The sequence below is a fragment of the Pterocles gutturalis genome, unplaced genomic scaffold (genome assembly GCF_000699245.1).
Source record: "Pterocles gutturalis isolate BGI_N339 unplaced genomic scaffold, ASM69924v1 scaffold36234, whole genome shotgun sequence".
NCBI lineage: Eukaryota > Metazoa > Chordata > Aves > Pterocliformes > Pteroclidae > Pterocles > Pterocles gutturalis.
Window position 1 is genome coordinate 102657 of NW_010134622.1, and position 27923 is coordinate 130579.

Below are 27923 nucleotides of genomic sequence, written 5' to 3' on the forward strand. Positions count from 1 at the left end.
CATACAAAAGGCATCCATGCATTCCTGTATCCAGAGAAGAAACAAGCAAAAAAGCTTGTGACTTTGTTGTCCCGTGAAAGGAAGAATGGGAGAGTCTGTCTTCTGCGTCCTGTTTCAGAGACTCTGGATAAAGTACAGCAATGGCAGCACAGCAGATACCATTCTTATAATCTAATATTTAGGGGGGAAAAAAAAAAAAAACGAAAAAAAAACCAAAAAAACCCAACAACAACCAAAAAAAAACAAACCATTTAAAAATACTTGGAATAGGAGAGGTGTTTTGTTTTTTTTTTTTAAATTGACAAATTTCCTTTGTGATCTTTTCACTAGGCTTCTAGCACCTACTGTCAGCTGTCCTGCAGAGTTGTGGTGGCTCTGGCTGGCTAGGCTAGAAACATAGAAAGTGATAATCAGTTTGCCAAGGCTAAAACTATTCCAGGGAAGGTGCCAGTGAACAGCAGGGATGATCACGTGCCATTGCCCCAGCCTGCGTCCTCATCCTCATAGCATTGAGTTTACTAGTCTTGTTGAAAGCCAGAGTCTAACCGTGAATGGTTCCCTTCCTCTCAGAGAAAGGAGGCAAGAGGCCCAAAGCATTGTTCCAATCGCTCCAAGGCTTTTAGGAGCAGGAGAGACAGTGTAGAGAGAGGAGGTGGCAGGCAGGGGGCTAGACACACCGTATGTCTTCTACTGTCATTGACCTTTGACAAAAGGACGATACTTTCTGGAGGCAGTGGTTGGGCCAGGCAGATGCTTTTTACACTGGGGAGCAGAGGAAAGCTCACATATGATACATCTGTTAAAATGGCAGCTTCTTGGAGGGAAAAGAAGGAGCTCTCCTCAGAGAGCTGGTCCCCTGTGCTTCCCACAAGCAATGTAGTTCTAGCAGCGTATTAGGAAGAGCTGAAAGATGTTCTCCTTCTTCCTGGGCTTGGTGGCTCCACACCATTCATGTCACAGGACATGCTCAGCTTCCAGGTATTTGGGCTTTACAGAAATCTCCCACATATATTTCTTTATTCAGAAAGAGTCAGAGTGAGGTAGCAGGTTTTTGCATTCTAAAGCTGCCTTTAAGAAACTGTTGTAAATTCTAATATTCTGAAGCTCTTGAAGTTCCTAAGTTTTTAAGAATTGAGCAATCTGCAGTATATCACAAATTAGCATTTATGTGTTGCAAACAGCATCACACTAATGTGTTTTATGGAACCGGGGATGTCTTTCAGGTGCAAGAGGTGATCCAGGCTTTCCAGGTGCTTCTGGACTACAGGGAGACCCAGGAGAGGAGGGAGATCGTGGGCTGCCTGGTCTTCCTGGATTCTCTGATGGTAATATCCCAGCAACGCATGTTCCAGCAGCTTAACTTTATAGTGAGTTTTAACTGATACAGGGTCAGGGTGGAGGAAATATATGTGCGGACTGTGGAATATGCAGTGCAGAGTGGTAGATAACTGGAGGGGCAAAAACTGAGAGGAACATTTTCCTTCAGCCTTGATGGGGCTCTGGCAAAACAACTGAAGTAGAGATGATGACAGAGCCTCGCTTCAGTAACTGCTATTGATTTGCTCAAGTGAAAAAGTCCAGTTACCATTTTTGCTCTAGGCTAAATATCTCAATTTTTCCTTGGATGCTAGATGCAGTTGCGTGAACTTTCCCTTCTGCTACGTTACAGCTCTTTTAGTAGCGTTGTTAAGAAGTTGTTCTGAACTTTTTCCCTGGTTCTGTTTCAGCGGATGGGGATAAGCCAGGCTTACCTGGAGAAATGGGACCAAAAGGTGAAAAAGGTGAATTAGGATCTCCCGCTTATCAGGCAGGCCCGCCTGGGTTTCCGGGTAAACACGGCACACCAGGACTCCGTGGTCCACCTGGTCCTGTTGGAGCCCCTGGTAAGTGCAGGAAGAGAGATGATGAGAACTCACAGGAACACCTTTGCTTATTTCAGACATATCTGTTGTCAAGGCAAAGTGAGAAAGTTGACTGAGGGAATGAAATGAAATGAAATGGGTACCAGGGAGGACATACAGAGGAGAAGTGTTGTATGCTCATCAATGAAGGAAAGGTTTTCATGGTTTTTAGACATTCCTGGCAATATTTGAAAGAACAGGTCTGTTTTGGGCTAGGGGAGGGATATGGGGATTGGGATGTCTAGGGCGCTGGAACATATGGCATGTGAGTGTCAAGGAGCATCTGGGCGAGCTGGATTTCTTTCTTAGCCTGGAGAAGAGAAAGCTAAGGGGAACCTTACTGCTATCTTCCCCTACCTCTCAAGAGGTCATAGGGAAAATGGAACCAGATGCTTCACTAAGGAGAACAGCAAGAGGGCAAGAAGCAATGGAACAGGAGAAGTTCTGCGTAGATATTAGGAAAACCTTTTCCACCATGAGAGTGGTCAGACACTGGAACAGGTTGCGGAGAAGGGTTGTAGGCTCTCCATCTTTGGAGATATTCAACACTCAGCTGTACAAGGCCCTGAGCAACGTGATGTAACTTTGAGGTTGGCCGTGCTTTGAGCAGAGGATTGGACCAGGTCGCCTCCAGAGGCCACTTCTGACTGAGATTGTGCTGTGCCTCTGTGAAAAGCACAACACTGCAGCGCAAGAGCAAGAGTGGAGAAAGGATGTGCAGGAGGTGATCCAGAGCAGGCGGTCTGTGATCCTGCAGTGTAGGGCGTGTGGAAAAAGAGAAGCAAAGGAATTCAGGGTGTGAGAGAGCAACAAATGGCAAGGATCATCTGCCACAGCAGATGGAAGTTACTGAGAATGGATGTGGGAAGCTGTGAGAAGAGGGAGAGAGGAAGAGAGCAAGGGGTAGATAACAACTGCCTGGGTTAGACAGTAGTGGGCATTAGGGGAAACAGAAAAGGGCAGATACAGTGCAGCTCAAAGAAATAGGGAGGAAAGAGAAGAAAAGTAAATCTACAGTAGATTAATTATGTTCTTATTTAATGAAACTTCTAGGTGCTCTCTTTGGATTAAAAGGACAGGAGGGGACACCAGGTAGATTTGGCGTGCAAGGTTTCCCTGGTCCAAGAGGACAAAAAGGACCTAAAGGTAGGTTATAACAGATAACTCAATAGATGATCTGCTGTTATGCATTGTATAAAGCTCCCATTGTATTCAGTCAGAGTTTATTGAACTATGACATGCTCAGAGATCAAGTAATTTGATCTGGGGCTAACACAAGGAAACATTGTGTTAGTTTCCTGTAAGAAAAAAAAATTACTTTTCTCAAGTGTTTGAGAAACTATTCAAGTATTCTCAAGTCTATATATAAAATGGATACAGCTGAATGTCTATTTGTTGTGACAGACTATTCTTCTCTTTCCAATCCTTTCCTTAGGTGAAGAAGGGGATTGCAGTAAATGCCTTGCGGATGATGAAACCAGAAGGGGCTCTACTGGCCCCCCTGGCCCTCCTGGCTTTCCAGGAACCCCTGGCCAGCCTGGAAGGAAAGGAGAACCTGGTGATCAAGGACCACATGGTCTTCCTGGCTACCCTGGAGCAAAAGTGAGATACTTGTTTCTTTATTGCATTGTTTTATATGCCTTCTAGAGGAAAAAAAAAATCTATTCTCCATGGAAAAATTGTGACAAGTACAATTTATTTCTTTCTGTGCCACTTCAATAGCTTTCAGATTGCTATCTACAAAGTACTGAAAGCCAACATGTGCTAGGATGGAGGTGAAAATAGGATGTTTTGGGAAGAGTGAAAGCTTTCCACATAATACAAAATCCACTTTCCATTTAAACAAAGCTGTTTCAGAAGAACCCTTCCAGGCAGCTGTGGTACTGAGTATGATCTGACCATCTAGAAGGGTACCAGTTCCAGTAGTTCCTTAAGGTTGCTTCTAATGAGATGTCAAACTGATGAAATGCAAGGTTCTTCTTTACAACATATTAAGTCTTCCTAAAAATCACCATTCAATAGCCCTGAGAAAAGGGCTTTGCTTATAATTGCTTGCTTGTTATTTACACTTAAAGGTGCTATACTGTGTGGTGTCCCAACAGTGTCATGGTTTCTCACAGTCAGAACTGACTTCAGGAAGTCACGTCTCAAGATTTTAGAATAAAATTATTGTAAAGCTGACCCAAAACTGTTTTTTTTAATGCAAACATTTCAGAGCAAGCAGTGTTTTCAGTTAGTGCTTTACGCTCTTCTGAACATCAAAAAACAAGCTCACTGACAACTAGTTTAAGTTTGGGATTTTTTAAGAATTCAAATAAAATAAACTTTGACTTGATGGTAGCTGTCAAAAAAAAGCAAAAAAAATATTCTGAAAATTCTAAATACTTTTATGAAAAGTTCTGCTTTTTAGAAGTAATGAAAAAAAGACAGAAATATTTTCAGAAAGTTCAATGTTGAAACTTCCATCAAAATTTTGCAAGTTCTCCACAGTTTTTTGGCTTTGAAATGAAGAATTTCAGTATCTTCATCCCAGAATTTAAGTTATTGTAGAACAAACAGTAGTATAGACATATACAGACATAGCATAGAATAGCAAAATATCACTCAGCAGCAAAGCCCTGACTTTATCTCAGCTTTTGGTCTGCAACAAATTCAAAATAAAACAATTTAGCTTAAATATTCTTGGTCCATATTCTTAGGCAGAAGTGACTCCATAATTCTTTGAGCATGTTCAACAAGTTACATATATGGACAACAAAAGTACTTAATCTAGACCAGAACTATATCAGTTTAATGAAAATAAGATTTTTATCCCAAGCAAAGGGTATGTTTTTCTGTGGAGAAAGAGAAATTAGAAACAACTGTAAAACATTTTGAAAATGCCTATGTGCTAAATTGCCTTATACACAACATCTAACCCTTGAAAATAGAAAGTAGTAAAATGAGCATCAGACTATTAATGCAGTGTTACTGCTGAAGATCTGTGCAGTTATATAGTCAGTGAAATAGTTCAGCATTATACGAAGTTTCTGAGGTTTCTTTTGGCCTGCAAAAAGCAATGCCTAAAAGAAACATCTCTGCAGTGGTGTATGGATGTGGCTTCACTGACCATTAAAATGCAGTTTGCAGATATGTCTGGGTAAAGCAGGATTCTTGTTCTCAAATTTGATCTATTTACACTTACAGAAGTGTGCACCTGTATTATTGAGATGACCTGCAGCTGAGATACAGTTTCCACACATGCTTTTCTACCAAGAAAATCTTGGGGAATGTCAATAGAAGGCAGTGATGTAAAAGACATCCTATTAAATAATTTACAGCACAGTAGTATTTTAAAGAAAAAAATAAATGCATCAAGTACATCCCTTTCATTCAATGTCTACCCTGGAATTCAGTTAAGAGGAGACTATGGAAAACCTAACATGCATGTCTTATATTTTAGCAAGCATGAATGTAATTATTCAGAAATAAAGCTAACTGGCATAAAATAGTCAATGGTAAAAGGAACTGTAACCTCTGGACCTTTCATCTACCATGGGTTTGGTGCTGTGACTGAAAGGCTCTTGGCCAGAAGCTGGCAATACCACTTTCAGATGGGCTGTTCAGGAGGAGGATTCTGCATTATGCCAAGGAAAAAAATGGTCTTTAGCTTCACCACAGTTTGCCTTTCCAAGTGAGGAAATCTCCTTCCTTGGAGATTTTCAAAGCTAGACTAGGCAAGGCCCTGAGCAACCTGCCTGCTCAGCGTGCTGGGTTGGACCAGGGACCTCCAGCTCTCCCTTCTAACCAAAACCTTTCCCACAGGTCTGTGGTTTGGGGCAGGTCACTTAATCACTCTGTGTCCAAGTTCTTGTCTCTGGTAAATGAAGACAGTGCTACTTTTCAGCCTCACAACGGTGTTGCGAATCACAATCCACTGCCAGCTATGAGGCTGTCCTCTTTTGTAGTGGTGGGCGGTAGAATTTGCAGGTCAATTTAACCCTGAGTTTTGTTTCCATGGTGCCAAAGAGTTGCTTACAGCATTTTCTTTAGTGGCTAACACTGAGTAATTTACCATGTTTTCTCCAGTACAGTTCTGCAACTGCAGTCATCTGGCTCATGGAAAACCACAGCTCTCCCAATGCCATGCTCTTACAGAAACTCCCCTACCATGCCACACGGACCTTGGTCCTAGTTAGAGCTTATTAAGAAAGATTTAGACACAAGAATGGGATTACCGAAGAGGAAATAATTTACAAAAAGTAATGGGAAAGCAGTAAAATTTAAGGAGACTTTTTTTTTTTTTTAAGCAGGACTGTGGAAATGCAAATCTTGATACTTATTTCCTAAGTGCTTCTGTTTCTTTTTTTTTTTTTTTTCCCAATGTATGTCACACCAGGGATTTTCAGGTCCAGATGGATTTCCTGGACCGAAAGGAGAAAAGGGAGATTCTTTATACATAACTACTAAAGGTAGAGTAAAAATTCATATCAGGTGTATTTTGTTGTTATTTGTACCTTTTACAACTGATTGGTCTCACAGTGAAAGGTCTTCTTTAGGCACCAAAGGAATCCGAGGAGATCCCGGGCTGCCTGGTATCAGAGGTGGAGATGGTTTCCCAGGCAGAGATGGATTAGACGGTTTACCAGGACAGCCTGGTCTTCCGGTAAGTAGCAAATACAGCTTAAAAATTTCCACTACACTCCATTACTAATGCATTTAATTCTGAGGGATTATGATCACCAGGCTGTCCTTCTCCCGCAGACAATGATGCATAACTAGGCTTTGCTGGTTATTGATATGATAAACATCAGGTTTACTCTCAGGGTTTCTAGAACAATCTTTCAATTTTATTTCCATTTTATTTAAACAACTAAGTTGTAGTGTATAACCCATTTAGGCCAGCTGGTTATTACTGGTTAGTTTGTGGTAATTAGTGGTTTATTAGTGACTCCTTCTAGCGTTGTCTAAGAGAGATTCTGTGTTACTGAACTTCAACAGCTTTGTTATGACTGAGTTAAAGCAAAATTTACTACCCTCAAAATGTAGGTTGTGTCACCATATATATGCTTGATAGCACCTTACCTAATTAACAAGCCATCTAGAGGTTAGACATGTAGTCTTAGATCATTTTCTAAGCTCCTTCTGTAGGCAAAAGAAAAAGTTAAATACCTTGCAAGAGGAATTCATCTTGCCCATCATGAATGCTGTTTTGGACAACTGGGATGCTCTTACATCGTATTTTAAGATGGGCCAGAGCCATATCATCCAATCTGGACCACAGTGCTTTTTACTACCAGTAAAGATGAGGATGGAAACATTTTCTAGTGACATTCGTAAGATGTTGATTAGATAGCATAGAAATATCAGTAGAGGAATAAAGGAAAAATCTGCCCATTTGGGCGCAATTTTATGTCAGCTTTTCTTACGGTCTGAGAAGTAAATGCCACACCAGAACATCTCGAGCAATGCATGTGGTTTCCCCAAAACCCACTTGCAGCTATTCAGAAAGGGCAGTAAGCCTCTCCACAGCAGGGATTCATATAGCCTAAGTATCATTCATGGCCCAACATTTTTAGGGGAATTCTCCATCTAAGAGTGCTTCCTTTGTGCCTTTTCTGCCATGGGGTGTAAATTAAAGTCAGATCATTTCAAATATATTTTATTTGCAGTGTTGATTTAAAGAGCTGGGATGCAACACCTGTGGAATTACTGACTGTAAGATGTTATTCATTAGAGTAGTTCAACTGCTTTAGTTTTGTTTGTTTCTCAGCAAAGTCAGGAGTGACCACCTCTCTTCACTTCCCACAGGGTGATAGTATCAGAGGTTTTCCCGGTGATCCTGGTTATCCAGGCGAGTTAGGCCCAAAGGGCTTTCCAGGAGAAGCAGGCCCGCCAGGTGAAGGATTTCCTGGTCCAAAAGGGTACCAGGGTCCTCCAGGTGACCATGGACAAGATGGAAGCCCGGGACCTCCGGGTCTGCCTGGTCTGCCAGGAGAACCTGGCCAACTAGGTAAGAGACATCACTCTGTCTTATGTCCAAGCCATGGGAGATCAGTACTGAATTGTGTGCAGCATCTGTACAGCACTCTGTTGAAAAGGTAGTGTTTGGTGCGGGCTTATGTGGGTTAAAAGGGATTGCTTGTATTAGTTGTCTATAAATCTTAAAGACGGAAATACTTCAGAGTCCCAGTAGTTTTGTGTCAGGTATTGAAATAGCATGAATGAATGTGTTAGTGCCATCAAGGAACATCTTCCAGGTTTCAAGCAGTTGTAGACAATGGAGCAATGTCCTGCTACTGGAGTACTCACAGGTGGTTTTCTCTGGTCTTCCCCATCCAACATAATCTTTTAATTGACCAGAGAAAATCATATATCCATCCTTCAGAGCTCTTCACAGTATCTCTGCAGCTTTGCAAGTCCCTTCCAGCTTAAGAATGCCAGCTCTAAGAGCCCAGGCTCAGAGTTTTATTGCTCAACTTCAAGATGCTTGGCAGAATATTCAAGCCAGAGCAGGCACCCACCAACCCTGCACACTGCATGGGACACATAGCCTTCTAACTCTGACAGGGTTAGGTTTCAGGCCTGGGTCTAATTAATACATGGATAGGGTTCCAGTATGTTATAGGAAATACTTTGTGTTGGAAGTATGCATAACACATAAGAGAATACATTGTCTGATGTTGTAACTGACATTTTGGTTAGAATTTAGAGCATTTTACAGTTTTTCTCTTTTAAATAATAACTGTATTTTCCCATTCTTTGCTCATAGACTGTGGGCAGGTCATTGAAGACTTTTCTAGAGGAGATGGAACTGAGCCAATATGGTCAGGTACTCTGCATACAAATTGCTTGAGTACATTTTAATATTTAGTCTTATGCTGCTCTTGTGGCTTGATACTTTCTTTCTGAGGACTGTTTTGGATGCTTGTGATTGTAAACTATTTGAACTTCAGGTCACAAATCACCATGCATATACTATATGTAGCTGTAAAGTAATTTAATCAAGGTGAATGTATTCTAAAATTATTGTATTTTTAGCTCTGCAATTCAGAAATTCTCTTGAGAGTTTATTGTGACAAAATAATTATTACCCTGCAATCTATAACAGCAGTCCCAGAAAATAGGTGCCCAAGAGAATTTAAGCAACTTTGTTTAAAGAAGAACTTCGAATGAAGAGTTTCTGAGCAATTTGAGATTGAAAGAAAAAGAACCTTTATTTGTACCAAAAATTGATTTGATTGCTTCAGGGCTATAAATTGCCCACGCAGAAACAAAGTGTCTCTCTTGCTCTGAAAAACATAGCTGTCCATGAGGTTGGAATATGCTTCCTGTGCTGATCTAACTGGAGCAGCCACCATAGCCCGTGTAATGTGGGCAGAAGAGCAGCTCTTCTTTCAGCTGTTGGAGTGGAGCTCATCTTGAGTGCTCCCCAAAAAATGCCACCCGTGAGCATTTTTTTTTGAATGAAGAATAAAACTTTTTTAAAATTAGGGTTTTGCCCATTAATTTCATTCACCTATTTAATGGTGTCTCAACTGCAGGCGCAGAGCTGGTGAGAGGCAGCATGTGAGCACGTACGGTGTGACTAACCATCTTTGTTTGCAGGCGCGGGCTGTGTGAGGCCACCAAAGGGATCCCAAGGCAAACCAGGCCTGCCAGGAGCCACAGGTAAGATTCTGCCTTCGCTTTTGTTTCCCACATGCACTACGTTTTGAGGGAGATCATGCCATACCTGTTGAAGTTGAGCCTTAGCAGACAGCGAGTTTTAGAAATGCCAGTGGAGGAAAGCCTTAACTTGGAGTCGGTAGAGAGAACTCAGCAGCATGTGGCCCAGGTGGCTGCACCATTCCTGAGCTAGTTCTGGCTCTGCTAATGAGCATCATCCATGAAACAGAAGAGAGAAAGGACAGCCTATTTGCTGTTCTACACCTGCAAGAAAGTGAGAGTATACAGAGAGAGTCTACAAATTTATTGGTAGAGAGTATACTGAGGTCTCTCAGAGCTGACTGGACACTTCACAAAGAAAGTCCTCTGAGAGCAGGGTAAGAAAAGGCTGCAGTGGAGGACTGTGGCGGATCCTTCTTACTATTCCTCCTTATGTTGATACACGGAGGCCCTTCAGCAAGTGTGACCCAAAACTCTTTAATGCGGCTTGGTATCATGGGCCGGGTTGTGTGACGCAATGTAGTCGCACTGTCTGTAGCCGCGCACGTCTTCCCTGCAGAGCTGGTCCACCCTCACCCTGAGGGTGATCCTGGGCCTTCCCAACACCCAGGGTTCCCCACCTCTTTCCAAAAGAAAGAGGCAGAGGAGGTGGGGACAGGGTCTGAAGGACTGTATGAGATAAGGATTGAGAGAAATACAGATAAGGTGTGCTGAGTGGTCCTAACGATTGACCTTGAAGAGGGAACATCTGACCAGCACTGGTAGTTCCTATAAGCTTAGCTACTCCCAGCCTAAGCAATAAAGCCATTTTTCAGCAAATCCTTCTCATCACCAGCTGGTAAAGGTACTGACAAAAAACCATAACTGTGTCCTTCGGAGTCTGGGAAATGTAGAATTCCTGAGGCACCAGTTCTGGTGCCCCTTGTCCTTTAGCCAAGGTCAGAGATCTGGACTATAAATTTTAAGGTCAAGCTGCCTTTTTTTTTTTTCCCCAGCATAACGTTTATTATGGTATGTATGGATTGATGGATTGATTTGTCACAGAAAAATGGATCTTAAAAGGAATATTTCATCACCATTGAAAGATGATGTGTATCTCTGACCTATGTTTCCTTAGTCCTAATGCCTTAGTTTGTTGTTAGGATCAATGCTTCTGAAGGTGGTTTTCTTTGTAAATTTTTTTTCTGAGTATGATGATTTGTTTATTCTTTCCTATGAGCTTGAAGATTTTTCTTTCAGGGAATACAATCAGATTTACCTCCTAGCTGTAGGATTGCTGTAACACAAGTGACACTTTTGATGTTTTATGTGTACTCTTGGTTAGCTCTTTAACAAATCTTTCTCTCTCTTTGTCAGATGATATGTTTTAGTAATTTTAAGATTTATTTCACTTCCCTTCCTTCCCAAAACTGGAAATGCCCCTTGCTGAGCCCAGTGCAGAACTCTGTAGTCATCTTTCAAGCTGAGGCAGTCCTGGAGCTAGAAAACCAGCAGGAACAGGACATGTTTTACAACTTTTCACAGCTTCTTATTGCCATAGCTATATCAATCTAGTTTCCTGGAGCATCATTCCTACCCACATTCTCCAGATTAACACAAAAGCAACAACACCTCCTATACACCATTTCCATTGTCTGTGTAGAGCATTGGGGGTCTTGTCTGCAAGACTTCCCGCCTTCTTTTCAGCCAGGATGGGTCTCTGCTATAAAAAATCAGTGTCCTAGGTGCTGATGGCACCCTGTACATCAAGCAAGGAATCTATAGCCTCACACCCTCATGTGCTTGTGTTCCTTTGAAATTCCTGGCAACATGCACAGCCCACTCTAAGTTATAACCTGGTATTCAGTAGTCTCAAGACCTACATGATTGCTATTGAATAAAATAATTTTTTTTTTCTTACTACTGTTTGGCACAGCATGTTAGCACCAGCTAACATCACATAATGAGTTACTGAAATATGTGGTTGCATTCTCCATTTGCTGTCTTCTTTCTCTAACAAGGCTTTTTAATTAGTGCAATACTGAACAGAATGAATGAAAGTCAGTTATTACAGGTGGGAAACAAGACTAGGATGCTATTTGGTTAAGAGGCACATTAGAATTTTTCACTAAGACCTGAAAGCCTAGGATTTTTCCTTTTAATTGCTTTCTGATAAGTTATTGTTCGTATAAGGGAGAGAACAATAGCCCTGTACTGCTCTGGGAAAAAGCTATTCACACTGCATTGGCTGTTTATGTGCACCTTATTTGTGGTCTTTTTAAATGTTTCATTCTCCCCTTCAAGAACAACAGCTAAAACTAAAAATTCATGGTTAAATAGCGGAAATTCAGAAAGCTAAAATGGAAAAAAGCATCAAAATTCAAGTGATGTTTTCCTTGGTTTGTCATAGTTAGAGGTGGAGAGAAGCTTGCTTTCAGTGGAATAAATAAATGAGTTGTAATTCATAGTGATGCTAAGCAACAACACTTAAAATGTTAAAGCATGTTGTTGACCTTCAAGCCTGAGCTGGGAACTTAAAAGAGTTTGAGGAGCTGAGGAGGGTAGGGACAGAAAGCATTCCATAGTAATTATTTTTAAAGAACTTTACCAAAAAATCTTGATCTTGGAATGCAATGAATTAATGAGACTCATGTAATAAAACTATTGCATGAAAAAAAAATTATAAACTTAACAAAATAATCATATTAAGTGCTTGCAGGTTTTGAGATGTTAAGAAAATGTAGTATCTGCCCTTACTCAAATACCAAATACTACATCACGAGGAAGCGAGGTCTCATTTTGCCTGTCAGGAGGTAACTCGATGTGAACATGAGTTCAGTGCCAGAGGAACACTTTTTCAGGGTACAGCTCTTCTTTTACTACCGAAGCTATAGACCTGACCTGTACTGTTACAAACCTAGTAAGAAGGCTGGTTAATTTGTATTCATTTTCTAGGATGATTAGATCTAACCTTTAGCCTTACATTTCTGTTTTGTGGTTATCTAAACCAGTCTGCTCCTGTTCTGTGATTGGTTAGCAGGGAGGGGAAAAATTTGTTCCTTCTACAGCATCTCATCTGTGCTTGTTTCTGTTGAGCATTCATCTTTTGACATTGCCTTAAGCTAAAAGCCTTAATTTGCAAAATATTAGAAGTCTCCAAAAGTCTGTGAGACTAATTATTTTCACCATAGTAGTTTCCATATCATTAGTCTTTAAGTCAGGTTAATCCATGTTTGTAGGAGAAGTTAGCCTACATTTTTGGTCCATGTGTTGGGTTCTTGAGTACTGCTAAAGATCTACAGTATAGTCCCATTAAATTTTTTAAAAAGTTTCATCTTTGCATCTTTGCATCCAGAAACACATCATGATGATATTTACCACTACCTTTTCTTACATTATGTACACATTTCTGTTTTGTTTGTTCAGATCACACTTTCTCACTTTCTTTTATATAATTTAGGTGCAAAAGGTGAAAGAGGATTCCCAGGTGATCCAGGTCCAGTGGGATACCCAGGGCTAAATGGTACACGAGGTGATCCAGGTCGGGAAGGATTCCCAGGTCCTCCAGGTATCTTGAAATAATTAGTCATTCTTTATATGCTTTCGAGCTCTTTACTAGAGTCACTGAAACAAAAAAACTTACTTCCAGATACTTAGCTTCCCTTCCACGTTAAAACAATAAACTACTACACAAACGTGCTACTTTTCAAATTCAAAAGGATTTCCTGCAACTTCTGTAATGATGAAAAGTAACATAGATGCCAACTTTTAAAAATCTGCTTTGTAGTGCAAAATTATATGACAGTAAAAATTCATGGTCACATAAAGAAATTCAATAGCAAGATATTTCAGATTCCAAATTTAATATGCTCAGAATGATGATGCAGAAAGGAAGAAAATACTAGTATTAGTATTTCTATTTAACTCTTTCCAGCATTAGTACAAATTATACTGGATATACCAAAAGCGGAGTACTAGCTACTGACCTTGTCTATAGGTGGCTGTGTTTCCAAACAGTGTTTGTGAGTGTTTGGTGCCTGTCATATTTTATGCCAGTCTGTAGTAGGTACAGATTAAATCCCAGCGCTTCTGTATCTCTCCAGAGGTTCCAGGATGTCCAAGACACATAAGTTAATTGTATATCTAGTTGATCTGTTCATAGAGAACAAAAGAGAAAGCAAAAGAGTTGACATATGTCCTGATCAACAGGCAGGGGATGCATCATAAGACATGGCTCTGTGCAGCATAGGGCAGGACCATGAACCTGTATTTCCCCTGCTAAGCTCTGCAGAATGCTCTAAATGCTAAATTAGGGCTCCCATACCATATGGTTCCCAGGCCACAAGGACTCAGACCAATTTTCTCCAGGCTTCCATACTGTCTTTCACCAGTGCTTGGACTTGACTTCCAGTCCAGGTCCTGTTTCCCAGGTCACAGGAAGCCTTTCCCCTGTCGTGTGTGGTCATGGGGGCTTGTGCCCTCCCAGTCACTCATCTGCAGGGTGGAGGACAGGAACGGTGGTGCTCCTTCATCAAGAGTGTGAAGCGATTGGCATTGGCCCCTTGAGATGTGTGGGGAACAGCAACAGCAATGCCCCATCTGGGCAGCTCCTTCAGGTCTTCCCAGTTTACCCATATGCGTTCACTCATTTATTTTTTCACATCTGACTCTCTGAAATGTCTTATCCCTGCTGCATATCACACCAGGTTTTTGTGTACAGGAACTGTTTTTTTGCCCTTACAGAATAAGATGTTTATAAAATGCTGCAATAGCCGTGTCAAAATGGTTGCACAGAAGTTAGCTGTGGTGAGTTGTGGAACTTTTCTCACCCAGGCACTAGGTATCCTGAGGGGTCAACTGCAAGTTCTACCGGTTTCCACATATGGTCTTATAAATGCTACATGGTTTAAAAACTTTTATATAACATTTTGTTTGATTCTACAGGTTTTTGCTAAGAACTAGGGAAAATTACAATAACATAAAAGGTGTTATGATGATGTATATCTAGGATTTGAACTGCAATATTTGTGGTGAACCCTGTGATGCCTAATCCCTGTTTTATTTATAGGTTTTACTGGGCCTAGGGGAGACAGAGGCCCGAATGGTCTACCTGGACTGCAAGGACACCCAGGCCTTACAGGAAAATCCGGTGCTCCAGGGGTGCCAGGACTGAAGGGCTTTCCTGGAGATGTTTTAAGAGCAGCAGCAGGTTCCCGAGGGGATGTTGGGCTCCCCGGATTCCCAGGGTTGAAAGGCATGCCAGGAGACCAAGGAGTACCAGGAATTAGAGGTAACAGCTACTTCAAATAAAGAAATGCTTGAGAAATAGTGTGATGCAAATGTAGCCAAATTGTAGAGATGTGAAAGTAGTAAGAGACTGTGTTAGGACACATTAGAGGTACTGACAACACCAGCATCAAATCCCAGTGTCTGACGATCTCCCATCCCTTCCCCATCTACCTCAACTGTTACCAATATGCTTGGCTCCTCCAGACACCTTCTGGAGATGCATTGTTTATGACCAGCACTCCTTCACATTGTACTACATGAAACCAGCTACAATAGGATACCAGAGAAACAGATTTTGCTCGTCTGTGCTGTTCAGATGTACTGTTAATTTTTCGCACTGTAGTTAAGGGAATTATGATGTAGTTATTATCCTGACTTTTCACTTACATACTGCATAATGGTGGGATTGTTTCCCATGCCAGGAGATGTTTGGATAATACATGGCTTTGCAGAATGGCACACATCGCAGTAGTGCAGAGTTTGTAAGTTTTCACTAAGAGGACATAGTGTTTAGTAAATGTTAATAAGCCATTTTACCTGGTCAGTCTTTGGGCACTCAGGAACAAGAAGAAGATATCATAATGTGCTTATTCATAACTTTAGGGTGTTCATTTTATTTCATGATTTCACAGAGCTTAAAAAACACACCAAACTCCCTAGAGAAAACAGAGAAAACCATAGTTTCTCTACAAAATCTGACTTTGTCACTACTCTCTGAATTCTGTGGAGGACTTTCAAAAGCATGTGGGAATTAAGCATCCCCTTCTACACAGTTTCAGTAGCATTTGGATGCATAGTTAAATTTAGGACTGATGACTAACCCCTTTGCCCTGTTGTGGAAGTGAGAAAGGAGTAGTAATCATGTCCCTAGCTCAAACCAAGGAGGTATCTCACAGGAAGCTGTTTTGGAGACTCGTCTCATGATTTTAAATACAAATAAAAAAAAAGAAAAGAAGACCATCATCTTATGTGAATTATTTGAACTGAAGAGAGCTGGTTACACCTTCAGTAGAGCCCCAGAGTGAAGGAAAGGGATGAAAGCAGCTCTGTGGCATTTGTCAAGTTTGTGAAAAGGCAGAAAACGTCACTAACAACTCTGAAAAAGGTGAAGAAGTACAAGGCAAAACATGGATTGAAAAGGAAAAAAAAAGTTGTTTGACTTTGTGCCTTCTTTCTCAGCATTTCTGTAGAACTAAGTTTTCAGTAATAACAAAAAATAATCCAGTGAAAATAAAAAGCATTACTAGTTTGTCTGTTCTTGATCTATTTTACAATACTGACAGAATGTCTCTGAAAAAAGCATGTGAATTTTTCTGAGTCATATTTTTTTTAGTTTTGTATGAAGTGGCTAGTGATTCCTTTATATCATCTATGCCACTTAAACTACTAGCCTCTCAGAATAGAGAGCTGAAGCCTGTATTCTGTTGTTAAGAAAATTCACCTTATGTGACCTCAATTATAAAGCACACTTAACTATAGTCAAACCAATGGACCTATACAGATGTAAAACCTGAAGAAAGAGAAGCAGATCCACTTGGCCTGGAATTTAAGTGCCATGTACTTTTGAGGTCTTGTACGCTGCTGCTTCTCCAGTCTGAATGCAAAGCAGGCATTGCCTTTTAAATCTCGATACCCCCTTTGCTCTTACATCGTAGAGATGTAAATTTTCACCCAGTGCACTAAGTCGTATAGAATCAGGGCCTTTGCTTAAGAATTTATATGAATCTTACAGTAAACCCTTGCAACAACCTTACTTGAAAATTTCTGAACAATAACGCAAAACCAGAACCCACTGTCTGCCTTAAATGTTCCCATTCCTGCCTATCACATTTTAGAAAAGATATAGAGCATTATTTCAGTGGTTCAGTTAGCTGCTTGGTTCAATTCTTACAAAGATGTATGTGATAAAAAGAGAGATCAGGAATTACAGAATTATTGGAGTTAAAAGTGGAAGAGACCTGCTCCATCTGTATCCACCTGGTGCCAAGTTGTTTCCATTCATCTGAAAGAGCCAGTCAAACTTTCTGATGCAAATATTGAGATTAGTACTGGTAATGTCAATTATTTAAAAACTAATGAGCAGTCTTCTAATTTGCTTTTCCTGTTCTCACTGAATTTTCAGAGGAAAAAAATATGAAAGGCTAGTTCATGTGCAGAAGTGATATGTAATAATCAACTCTCTAGATATTTATGCTCTCTAATGCCTGATTGTGGTATTTTAGGAGCGGATGGTAACCCAGGTTTGCCAGGAGCCAAAGGAGATCCAGGTCCACCAGGTCTCCCTGGTTTGATGGGATTGCCAGGAACACCAGGAACACGGGGATTCCCAGGGCCACCGGGAAACCCTGGGCCAGATGGCGGGCCTGGCTCTCAAGGACCCATTGGTAAGGAAGTGTTGCCCTCCTGTGTCACTCCTCCTGACAGTTCTCTGTGGCAGGGCAACTGTATGGTTTCCACAGCAGAAAGTTAGGCGTGGGGTTGTAGCCTATGCCATGCTTTAATTCCCAGCCAGGAAAATAGCAGTAACGGTGCAGGCACTGTGACTGCAGATTGTGCTGGTATCACAGGTGGGAAGTAGGGGTGATGATGGTCCTCACTGCCAGAGCTGCTGCTTTTCCTTCCATAGCACCTGCCAAGCCAGGTCACAGCTTGGTGGAGGCAGACTGGGAGGAGGTAGCTACCAAATGGAAGCAGTCTTATGGAAAAGGGGCTTAATTTTTAAATTAAAGAGGAGGGGAAGGTCCTGTTGGGAGTGGGTACAGAACCAGTACAGAAGGGTTTGCAGCGATTAGCTCCTTTGTCTTTATAATAATTTCTGCAGTTCTTTGCTGAAAAAAGTCCTAATTTTCCCCCCTCAACTTGAAGCTGGTAAGGTAGCAGTTTTCTCCCTCTTGAGCTACCTTGTATGAAATAATCATGTATGTCCAAACGGTTTTAATCTCCCTGTTCGCATGTTCACATGGCAGGTCCACCTGGTGCTAGGGGAGAAGATGGTGAGCAAGGTTTTCCAGGCCCTGTTGGCATGAAAGGTCTGTCTGGTGACAAAGGTGAAGCAGGTTACCCAGGATTACAAGGTATACCTGGCGTGATGGGTCCCCCTGGCATCAGTGGAATGGATGGCTTTCCAGGAGATAAAGGTGAGCTCTGGACGGCTGCTTTGTAAAAAGTGATGTTGCTTAAAGCTGCTCTGTGCTGAGATGAAGAGGACATGTTCTCTGCTGGGGTACCTCTGTTTAAAACAGAAGAACTAGGGTCACATGCTTAATATATTCCAAAATCGCTGTCTGTTCTCCCCTGGGTTGTGCTTGGCAAAACACTAGCTTGTGATCTGCTGTCCTATTTAGAAGTACAATGACTGTTTTATTTCTCCTGTTCAAAAACATGCAGTATTTATTCTGTTCTCTCTCCCTTGCCCCAGTCCCACTGGCTCTCAGTGTAATTAAAGAGATGTTTCCCTAAACCTTTGCTTGAAAAATTTTTAAAGCTGGCAGTTGTGTACTGCACAATGCCAGACACAAGACCTCAATGTTGACTTTTACCAGGTTACTAATCTTACATACAGAGAAGGTGAGATTCTTGCTTGCCAGAAACAAAAATGCTATGTATAATGCAAGTTGTCTACATCACCCAAGGAGTTTCAACAAAATTCAGCTGCGTGTGGAGCCAAGTTAAATACAAAGCAGGGGATGCATGCCTAAAAATGCATGTGGTGATTTAATCAGTTGGAAAGATCAGACTTTTTTACTAGGACAACTCTGGAATACTTATCAGCTCTCATTTTAGATGAATGAAGGTCTGTTTGTTAATATGACCCATGTAAAACAGCATCCTCTTGTTTAGAAAAGAGGAATGTGGTAATTTGGGGGGAGAAAGGGGCAGCCAGTCCTAGACCCATCATTTGTATCTCTACATGTAGAAGAAGATAATTGAAAACGTTGTGTGAAACTACATACCTTTCTCTAGCTTATCTTTAGGAGAGGGGTTGAATTGATCTTTCAGACAACACTGAGTTCTTGTCATCTCCACAACATCCCCTCTTGGCCAGCTTAGGCAGTTCAGTGTACCCGTTCTCTTGTTTACCTCTCAGAGAGCTTGGGTGCCTGATCTAGAGCTGCAGATTGCCCTAGGCATCAAGGCACCCAAAAAATAGGTACAGCTGCACTGAAGTTTTCATACCATTTTAGTCATGCCTTGCTGGTTCACATTTACTTAGTCTGCAGAAATCTGAGTGAGCTAACAGTTCTCTTCCCCTTCTTTCTTTAAAGGCGCAAGAGGTTCACCTGGCATTGATGGTTTCAAAGGCATGACAGGCCTAAAAGGAAGACCAGGCATCAAGGGAATCAAAGGAGAATTTGGCCCGTTGGGGGCTCGGGGCGATAAAGGCGCACAGGGCGCACGCGGCTTTAAAGGTATTTGCTTATGGGTGGTAGCAGTGTGTTTGCTTTTCACGGCTGGAGAACTATTTTACAAGGACACAAAGACAAAGAAGACACATTTTTCACATGGTAAATTTAGCTCAGACATTCCTTCACCTATTTCACACATGGGCCTCTGTCTGAGAGGCCTGGATTTTAGGCTCAGGGAAAGGTTGCTTCTTCGTCAATCTTTACACATTTAAGGTTGGAGACAGACACCTCCTTATTGAGCTGAGCTCAGATAGTGGACCTCTGGGCATCTACAGAACTCGACAGAGCCTTTTCCCAGGAAGCATAAGGTGTTTGGGGGAAAAGATTCATATTTTGCTCTAGTTGCACTGTAAAGGCACTGAAATATTCAGAAAACCATGCAACTAAGTAGTTAAAAGTCAGAAACATATCACTTGATACCATCATCAGTGAAATGAACACTGTAACTCAGTTCTCTTTCCTTTGCATACAATTATCTTTAAATACACACTTCACCACAGGGCCAAAATGTTCTTTCTAGGTACCCTGAGATAGGTACTTAAGAAAAAACAGTCTGCAATTCAAAGGTTGCAAAGCAGTGCTCCCAGTAATTCAGGGGAGGTCTGAGCAAAAGACAAGCATGAAAACAGCCCTCAGCTAGCTAAATGCAGGTTAACATCACTTGTAGGCAGCTTGACCCAAAAGAACTGACAGCGAAGAAAAGTGCAAGTGTACTACTTGGTGAAGAAGTATAAGACGGTGTACGATCATAAGAGACAAGTCTGGGCGGCTGGCCTGTCTCTGCATGCCACTAAAGACAGACATACAGTCTATTTGGGCCCTTTCTTCAGGATGTTATTTATTGATGTCACCAGTAACCTTCAAATCAAGAAAAGAAAAAAAGTAACTGGTTACAAATACAAACACTTTATTTCGCCCAAGGCTTTTTGACTGAGAGTTTCCGTTTCACTAGAACTAACCTACTTTTCTGTGCTTTCTCTGGTATGCTTTCTGGGATTTTTATAAATACACAATACCTAACTGATCTGCTGAGAGGAAAATTATTTATCACAGAGTTGTCTGGGTCCAGCTCCCCAGAATTATATGTACAAGAGCTTAACTCAGTTTTCATGTTTTCTTATGCTTGACTGTTGTGCTGACATATTGTATTGACACAGGTAACTTTTTATGCCAGTGGATTTTCCATAGCTTGTGCAAGGTTATCTATTAATCCCTTTTTGCTAAATTCACTCTTCTGTCTGCTCTTTTTCCAACATGGTGCAGCTGACTAGCTTTTTGTAACATGGCAGGATTTTCTACCTTTCAGGTGATCGTGGGGATCAAGGCCCCCCAGGAGAACCCCCAAAGATCAAGCCCAGCATGATGATGGACGTTAAGGGTGAAAAAGGAGATGTTGGAGAAACGGGCACAAAGGGATTCTTTGGCTTAAAAGGTTAGTAGTCACAGCAAAACAAAGCAAGCACATTCAGGACTATTGGTCAGTGTCTTTTCTCAGTTGCCATATTAAATATTCCCCACTCATCGTACCACTGTGCTGCAGCCATCCCAGCAAAGTCTCTGACAGCAAAAACCGAGCTCTCATCTGAATTTCTCTGAGGAAAGCTTTGAGGGGTTATGTCGCACATGTGTGCTGCCTTTTCATACTAGCACGTCGTGGTGCCATTTTTGAGAAGCAGCTGTGTGTCAGCCTTCCCAGCTTTAATACTTTTTGTCTTCTTGATTTTTCTTTTTCCTTGCGTGCAGGTAGCAAGGGAATGCCAGGCTTCCCTGGAAAGACAGGAACTCCAGGGTCCCCTGGGCATCCCAGCTACGTGGCTGGTGTGAAAGGGGACATTGGCGCAAAAGGACTGGCAGGTGTGAAAGGGTATCCTGGTCCAGCTGGCTCTCCTGGCATCAGAGGCTTCCCTGGCAGCACAGGAGTCAGGGTGAGTTCATGCCTGTGAGGGAGTACAGGTGTCCTTGTGCTGGCATTCAACTTCTCTAGGGAGGGACATTCATTCCTTGAAATTGTGCTGAAGAGCTACAGTGACAAGATAAAAATGCAATGAAAATTGAATATAGATCAAATGTTGTTGTTTGATCCCTCCAATGTTCATAAAGCAGAGTCCTTTCTTTTCTCATTGGGAGACATACAATTTTCATGCACCAGCTTTTTGCCAGTGAAAACCCAGACAGTTCATTCTAGGTCCTTGGTCCTGTTGCTGCAGCTGTTGGTATTGCTGGGCTTACTCTTCCCTTTTACTCCCAGGACTGATGGTGCCACTGACAAAAATTACTCATTGTCACTCATCTAACAGTAAAAGAGTCTGAAAATCTCAGCTCCTAGAGGGTAATTCACTGTGATTCACTTTGTCTGCAAAATAAGTTACACTAGAAAAAATCAACTCTTACAAAAGGCCCGACAGCAGACTCGCAGACAGCGTTATTTAAGAGAGACAAAAACTATGTTTATTTCTCAGGTAGCTTTGCCCTTCATTTTCAGTAAGACTTTTTCCTAAGTAAGGACTGCAGGACTCACTACCGTGTATGTGTAATAGGATGTTCTCAATTTCAAACCTAAGTCCTTGCAAACATAACTTGTCCTCTGGTTTATACTAGTTTGGTTTAACTGATTTCAGATATATAGTTTTGTACATATATATAAATTATAAAGCAGTATGTAAACTCAAAATTGGTAAACTTAATAGCCTTTTTTCAATATTTCCAAACTGTGCTGCTTGGAAGGTTGAATAATCCTCATCCTCATCAACTGATACCTGTTTTCAATCATATAATAGGGAGAAAAGGGTATTCCAGGAATTGCAGGCCATTTTGGTACTCCTGGCTCACATGGTGAAATAGGTGAGTTTGTTCTCTTATCTGAGTGCTCTTTGTATTCATTACCTATCAAATTCTCAACATTAAGTTCTGAAGAGTCTTAGGGGCTCCCCAGTCTTAAAAGAGTCTACATACAGTTTTAGAGAATGATATTGTAGATGTGGAAGGCTGTGAAAAGGTTAATACTGTTAATTTCATGCAACCTGTACTGCCCAGTAATAAATCCATCCATGGTAGGCAGGGCAGCTGTTCTAGAGACTTTATGTTTTTCTTTCTTTACCTTATTTCTCTTTTTTTCTAGAAAGATAATAATTGATTTTCTAGAAAGATAATAGTTTTGTCTTGGAAGTTGCAACTCCTGCAAAACAACAGGAAATACTGTTTAAATTAAAGCCTTACCGCTTGTGTTCATTTTTGCTTGAAATAGGTGAGCGGGGAGATACTATAAACCTACCAAGCCAGGCCTTAAAGGGGAAGTTGGTGTGCCAGGCTTAACAGGTATTAATTTCGCAGTTGCTCTGGATGTATTACTTTTCATATACTAAAGTCCATAGAGGAAAGGAGTGGGAGCTTACCCTGGGCTTTTGATGGCTGTTGAACCTGTGCTCTCATGACAACTGCTGAAGAGGTTCATCTTTTCTTTATTGAAATTAGTATGTGCTGCATTGACGCCTTCAACTGAAAGTACAGTTGTGGCAGTAAACATCAATCACATGCAACTCCAGTAAAACATTTCCATGTAATTTTTTGCCATTGGTGACAAAAGGAGGGGAGTTGGAACTAGATGATCTTTAAGGTCCCTTCCAACCCAAACCATTCTGTGATTCTATGATTCTCTAATTATGGAAGATGGAATAGCAGAATCAGGTCAATTTTGGATTGGGTTGGTTAAGTAACGCAGCTATCCCTGCATATGCAGCACACTTGAAGTTTGGTGTCATATTCCACATAATTTGGGGAGTACTTCTCAAAACAAATTTAATGATGGTTTGGCCAGCATGCTGCAGACGACTCTTCATTCTCCCAGATTATGCAAGCACCCTGACTGGAAGAATGTCTTTATGTGGCAAGACCAGGACCCATTCAGTAGCCAACTTCACATTATGCTTATTAGCTAAGGGTCATCTAGAGCTTATTAAAAGAATATGCTGGTTTTGTGGTTTTCCAGGCACAAGGGGAGCTGCAGGACAAAAAGGCGAAGGCGGTGATCCAGGCTTCCCTGGCATTGAAGGCCTCAAGGGCGCACAGGGTGCCCCTGGCTCTGTGGGACAGGAAGGTAAAATATTAGTTCTTTTTAGCACTCCAAAGAATAAAACTGCTTAAGAAGAGAAAGACAAAATCTTTTTTCCATCAAAAGAAAGTCATGAAGTTTTTAATACGTTGCTCAATCTGTCAGTTGGTAAAGTGCAGTGAAAAGAATGTGGAACTCGTGGTAGAACTTACTGAGAGGAAATTTCAAAAGCCTAACTTTGCTTCATACCAGTTTTTCCTTTTTTATAGCAATCATGTGTCCACTCAAAGTGTTGTATTGCTGGCATACTCAGATATTTTGATACTGTCTAAGTACTAGAGGGAGATGGGCTTTTCAATGCTCTCTTCTGCCATAAATGAAGTCAATGTCCCCCAGGACCCAGTTAATGAGTCTTTGAGACAGGTTTATTGGCCAACTGTACAAGAGTACTGGGGAACCAAAGTTGGGATCGGCTCTGGCTTGATTATAAACTTGGGGCTTAAGAACATGTGTTATTTCAGGAGGACCATGAAAATGCTCTTTCAGAACAGTTGCTCCACATTTCTCATATAATTATAGGGCTTAGAAACTCCGAACAATACTGGAGCAGTTTCGGTAGGTACCTCACTGGGAAACAGCTTTCCAATTGGAAAGGGAAAACAGATGCAATCAAAGGGGCAACTGAGGTACACATTAATGAAATTACTTATTGTAACTGGTAATAGAAGTAAAATTACCATTTTGATAGGAGCCCCCTATATTTCCAAGGTTGTCAGAAACCTGACATTTGTAATTAATTGTTCTGTTATACCTTGCCTCTCTTACCTTTGCTCTCTTCAGTCTTCTTCCACTTGGATGAGTGGTGCAGTATCATACAATGACATTAGGGGTGAAAACCCTTCATTTTGCTACCTGGGAGAATGGAGGTACCACAAGTTGGTGTTTTGGGATATCAGTTTTAAGGACACTCATGAGCAACCCCTCATCATTGTGGTGCAGGTTTTCCAGGACTGGTCGGCCCCCCAGGGCAGCAAGGAAGCCCCGGGACGCCTGGATTTCAAGGTGAAAAGGGAACTCCGGGCTGGCCTGGCTTACCAGGACAAGCAGGTATTCGTACAGCTTCAGCTATTCAGTCATTTCGATGTCAGCACTTGCTATTGTTCCTTTGGGATGAAGAAGAAGAAAGGGGGCTCTCTGTAGTTCAGAGTGGCCGAGTCCCCTCTAGTAAACATTTATTCCTCATAAAGTCCAGGTGTGTTAACGAAGACCCATGTGGTTGTTTTCTGACCTATGGCTTGTGAAGGATTGGTGTCTATTGAGCTCAGTTTAACTGCTGCTGACTTCCCTCAACCAGGAAAGCAGTTTTCAGGAAACATTCTAATTTTTCATCACAGCTGAGAAGAAAAAACAAAAAAAAATTGTTTAAAATGCAGTAAGAATAGTGATATGCAGTATTAGAATATTATAATGTGGCATTAGATAGCAAACAATATACTTGTCCTACATCATAATCAGGAAAAAAAAACCTGCAAAAACTGCAACCTGATCCAATGTCTGATTTTAAGGATAAATGACTTACAGCTCAGACAAGACAGAGTTCTGCTATCAAAATACAGGTGATAGTTTAAAATTAAGCTGTTCGTATCACAGGGTACAGAATCTCATTGGTTACCTCTTAATTACATTGTATATTAAGTAAGCAGATTTTTTTCTGCAGTACAGCCAGAAATTGCCCTGCTTTTAGTGAGATTCATCTGTCTGAATGTGCATCAAATCTAAGCTAATATGGTTACGAAGGCTGCCTTTATAGACAGTGAAGAGAGAGACAGACATATTTTTGTGAAGGTTGAATTGTCCTCCAGAGCTCTGGCCATTGATAAGAGATACCTGTCTAGCTTTAACATCATGCTTAACACCTTGACACGTACAAACAGATGGGATGAATTTTACCTGTAACAGTAGCAGCAGCAGCTATTAGACATTTTGTTAGGGCTTTGCTGTTTTTTTTAAATGACACAGAGTTAATTTCTTCTGAGGAGACCTTCATTATAATCACATTTAGAGCCTATAATTATGTCATAATTGTCTTGGTTTGAGGATTTTGGAAAACTACAAATGGTTATTAACAAAATTGTGGTAGCAAGACTGGAACTAATGGCATGCTACCAGACGGATCTCATAGTGAGGTTACTGGATAATAACAAAATTTGCCAATCACAAAACCATGGTGTGGTGTATTTCATAATAAGCTTATTGTAATGAATTAATTTTCGTATAATACACAAGATTTTAACACAGAATTGTATTTATTCAAGCATTTGAATTTTTTGTCTAGGCATATATACACATTAATAAAAACTATTATGATAATCATGAGTGTAATTTTAAAACAGGCCTGCCTGGCTTAAGAGGAATCAGTGGACTGCATGGTTTACCAGGCACTAAGGGCTTACCAGGATCACCAGGTAAGTGAGACTCTTATTCTGCCAGCACATAGGCACGAGGCACGACATTGTGTCGGCTGCAAGTTTAGTCAGTGAGATCTGTGCGATGTGACTTTCTTAACGGTGTCATCCAAAGCCCAATGTGGAATTTACCTCATTACTGTGGGCTCTGGCAAACAACTTCATACACAATGTGTTCATGCATCTGTGCTGCCACACAGACAGATAAGAACACAACTTCAAATCATAATTTCTTTCCTCTTACAAAGTTAAAGCCTCAAGGCCTTTTTTTCCTATTATGAGCCATTTTTATACAAGTACGTTAGCATGCTGATACATTATCACATGTGGAAACATTTCAGCTTTCTTCTTAATTTTGAACATCTCCACAACAGGTCCGGATGGCTACGGCTCTGCAGGTTTCCCGGGTCCAGTGGGTGACAAAGGGGAAGCAGGAGAGCCGAGCAGAGTGGAAGGCAGCCAAGGACCTCCTGGTCAGAAGGGAGAGAGAGGTGTTCCAGGTTTGTATTCTGGGGAATGGGATCTACATATTATTTGTTTCAGCTGTGGGTGTTGTATATGTCACAAAATGCAGTATAGTGTAGACAGCTGTATAAGAGAGCTCCTGATGTGGGGAAGGTCACTCTTTGCAGTTAGTGCTCCAGCTCAGCCAGCCCTTGCTCGGAAACAGCAATGTGTTGCCCAATGCTGGACAAGCCAGCCACTCCAGGACAGCCTGGTCCTTCCCAATGGTAGTAGCATCTTGTAGCAGCCACTGAGCTCAGCAGGCTGCAAATGCCAGAGCCTACTCTTAGCCATCAGCTCCCAAAATATTGTTAATGATGCTCCAGGTACACAAACTTTTCTGGCTTTTCTTTCTTTTCTTCTTGTTGCAAATCCATCAATGTTTACCTTTCTTCTGAAAGCATCACTGTCCATCAATGTGTGATTGTCCCCTAATCCCCTGCACAGTGCTTTATTTGTACCACCACCCCCTACAGCCTTCCAGTTCAAACCCATCTTGCTGTAGCGGGCTGCAATTATCTCGGTATGGTTCACCACCAGTTCTTCTTCCATCAGGGAACCACCAGACTGATGTTATGGATGACTCAACTAATTACAGGGGGTTTTAAAAAAAGTTTTCCAACCTTTTGGCTCTGAAAAAATTAAGGACTGGCATAGACAGAAAACGTTACTGCCTTTGCCGGCTTGGTTCAGTGGTTCATTCCTATTCTTTTGTGTTACGCTTTGTTGTTACTAACACGCTGTGCCATCTCAAACACCATTCAGAGATTTATTATCAAGCCCTGGAAGAACTTATTTGTGTTTGTTTGTCAGAATTAAATATTTTTTTTAAATTAATAAACAAAAGGAGTTTTGTGGCTTCCTGACAACTTGAATCCACTTAAAGAATAATCTGTCACTGGTGGACCAGATTTTTGGCCATTTAACATTTTTCATCTATAGAGAGCTTCTTGGATTCAAACATTTGGTTTTAACTGACCCCCAAAACCCCTCAGTGTCTGTGACCCCTGACTCCACAGGACACAGAAGAACAAGGCTGCTTTCTTGTCTGCTTCAATATATACCTAGGATATTTTGAGTACTTCCTATCTTGAAATAATGTTTTACCTGGCAGACACAAGATTATTAGCATTCCACACAGTGAGATGTAATTAGTTATCCATAGAGCTTTGGCACAGAACTAGTATTTGGTTCTTTTAAGAAAAACCTCCACAACATCATCTGAAAAAAAAATTTTTAAAAATCAGTGGGAACAGCAGGTGTTTTCCATTTTGAAAATCCCATTCTTTACACTTAGTCTAAGGCGAGTCCTTGTAATTGCAGTTGTGAATTTTCCTTGCAGTACTGATTATTTCTTCTCTTCCTTTCAGGAGTCCAAGGACCCTTTGGCAAAGGAAGGATTTCCAGGGCCTCCTGGGATTTCAAATATATCAGGATATCCTGGTGATAAAGGCTCCCCAGGTCTAGACGGAGTGCCAGGTAATTCATGCCTTGTTCCCCTCAGACAACAACAAAAGATTAAGTACAAGGTTGTGCCCTCAGACAACAATAGGAGATTAAGTACTGGGTTGGCAACAGCAGTCATTGTTATTTCCCTCTTGATTCAGTAAAATATCCCTATTAAGTGCAACACTAAAGTGCATGAATAATTGTTGGACAGAACAAATGGCACATAAGATAATAG

The 27923-nt window shown here is 41.2% G+C and overlaps 1 protein-coding gene across 1 annotated transcript in view; it reads left to right on the plus strand.

Annotated features, from left to right (window-relative positions):
* The window catches only part of COL4A2 (collagen, type IV, alpha 2), a gene marked incomplete at its 5' end in the record, with an annotated part of 100925 nt that overhangs the window by 64676 nt on the left and 8326 nt on the right, over positions 1 to 27923 (plus strand). The window contains 25 exon segments of the mRNA XM_010081650.1: positions 1224 to 1325; positions 1728 to 1883; positions 2955 to 3047; positions 3337 to 3503; positions 6280 to 6352; positions 6440 to 6546; positions 7692 to 7893; positions 8653 to 8712; positions 9489 to 9551; positions 12988 to 13095; positions 14596 to 14817; positions 17039 to 17200; positions 17783 to 17953; positions 19082 to 19225; positions 20529 to 20654; positions 20966 to 21147; positions 22000 to 22063; positions 22467 to 22493; positions 22496 to 22537; positions 23208 to 23315; positions 24270 to 24377; positions 25664 to 25735; positions 26110 to 26235; positions 27610 to 27628; positions 27630 to 27718. Coding sequence (XP_010079952.1) covers positions 1224 to 1325; positions 1728 to 1883; positions 2955 to 3047; positions 3337 to 3503; positions 6280 to 6352; positions 6440 to 6546; positions 7692 to 7893; positions 8653 to 8712; positions 9489 to 9551; positions 12988 to 13095; positions 14596 to 14817; positions 17039 to 17200; positions 17783 to 17953; positions 19082 to 19225; positions 20529 to 20654; positions 20966 to 21147; positions 22000 to 22063; positions 22467 to 22493; positions 22496 to 22537; positions 23208 to 23315; positions 24270 to 24377; positions 25664 to 25735; positions 26110 to 26235; positions 27610 to 27628; positions 27630 to 27718 — 2793 coding nt within the window.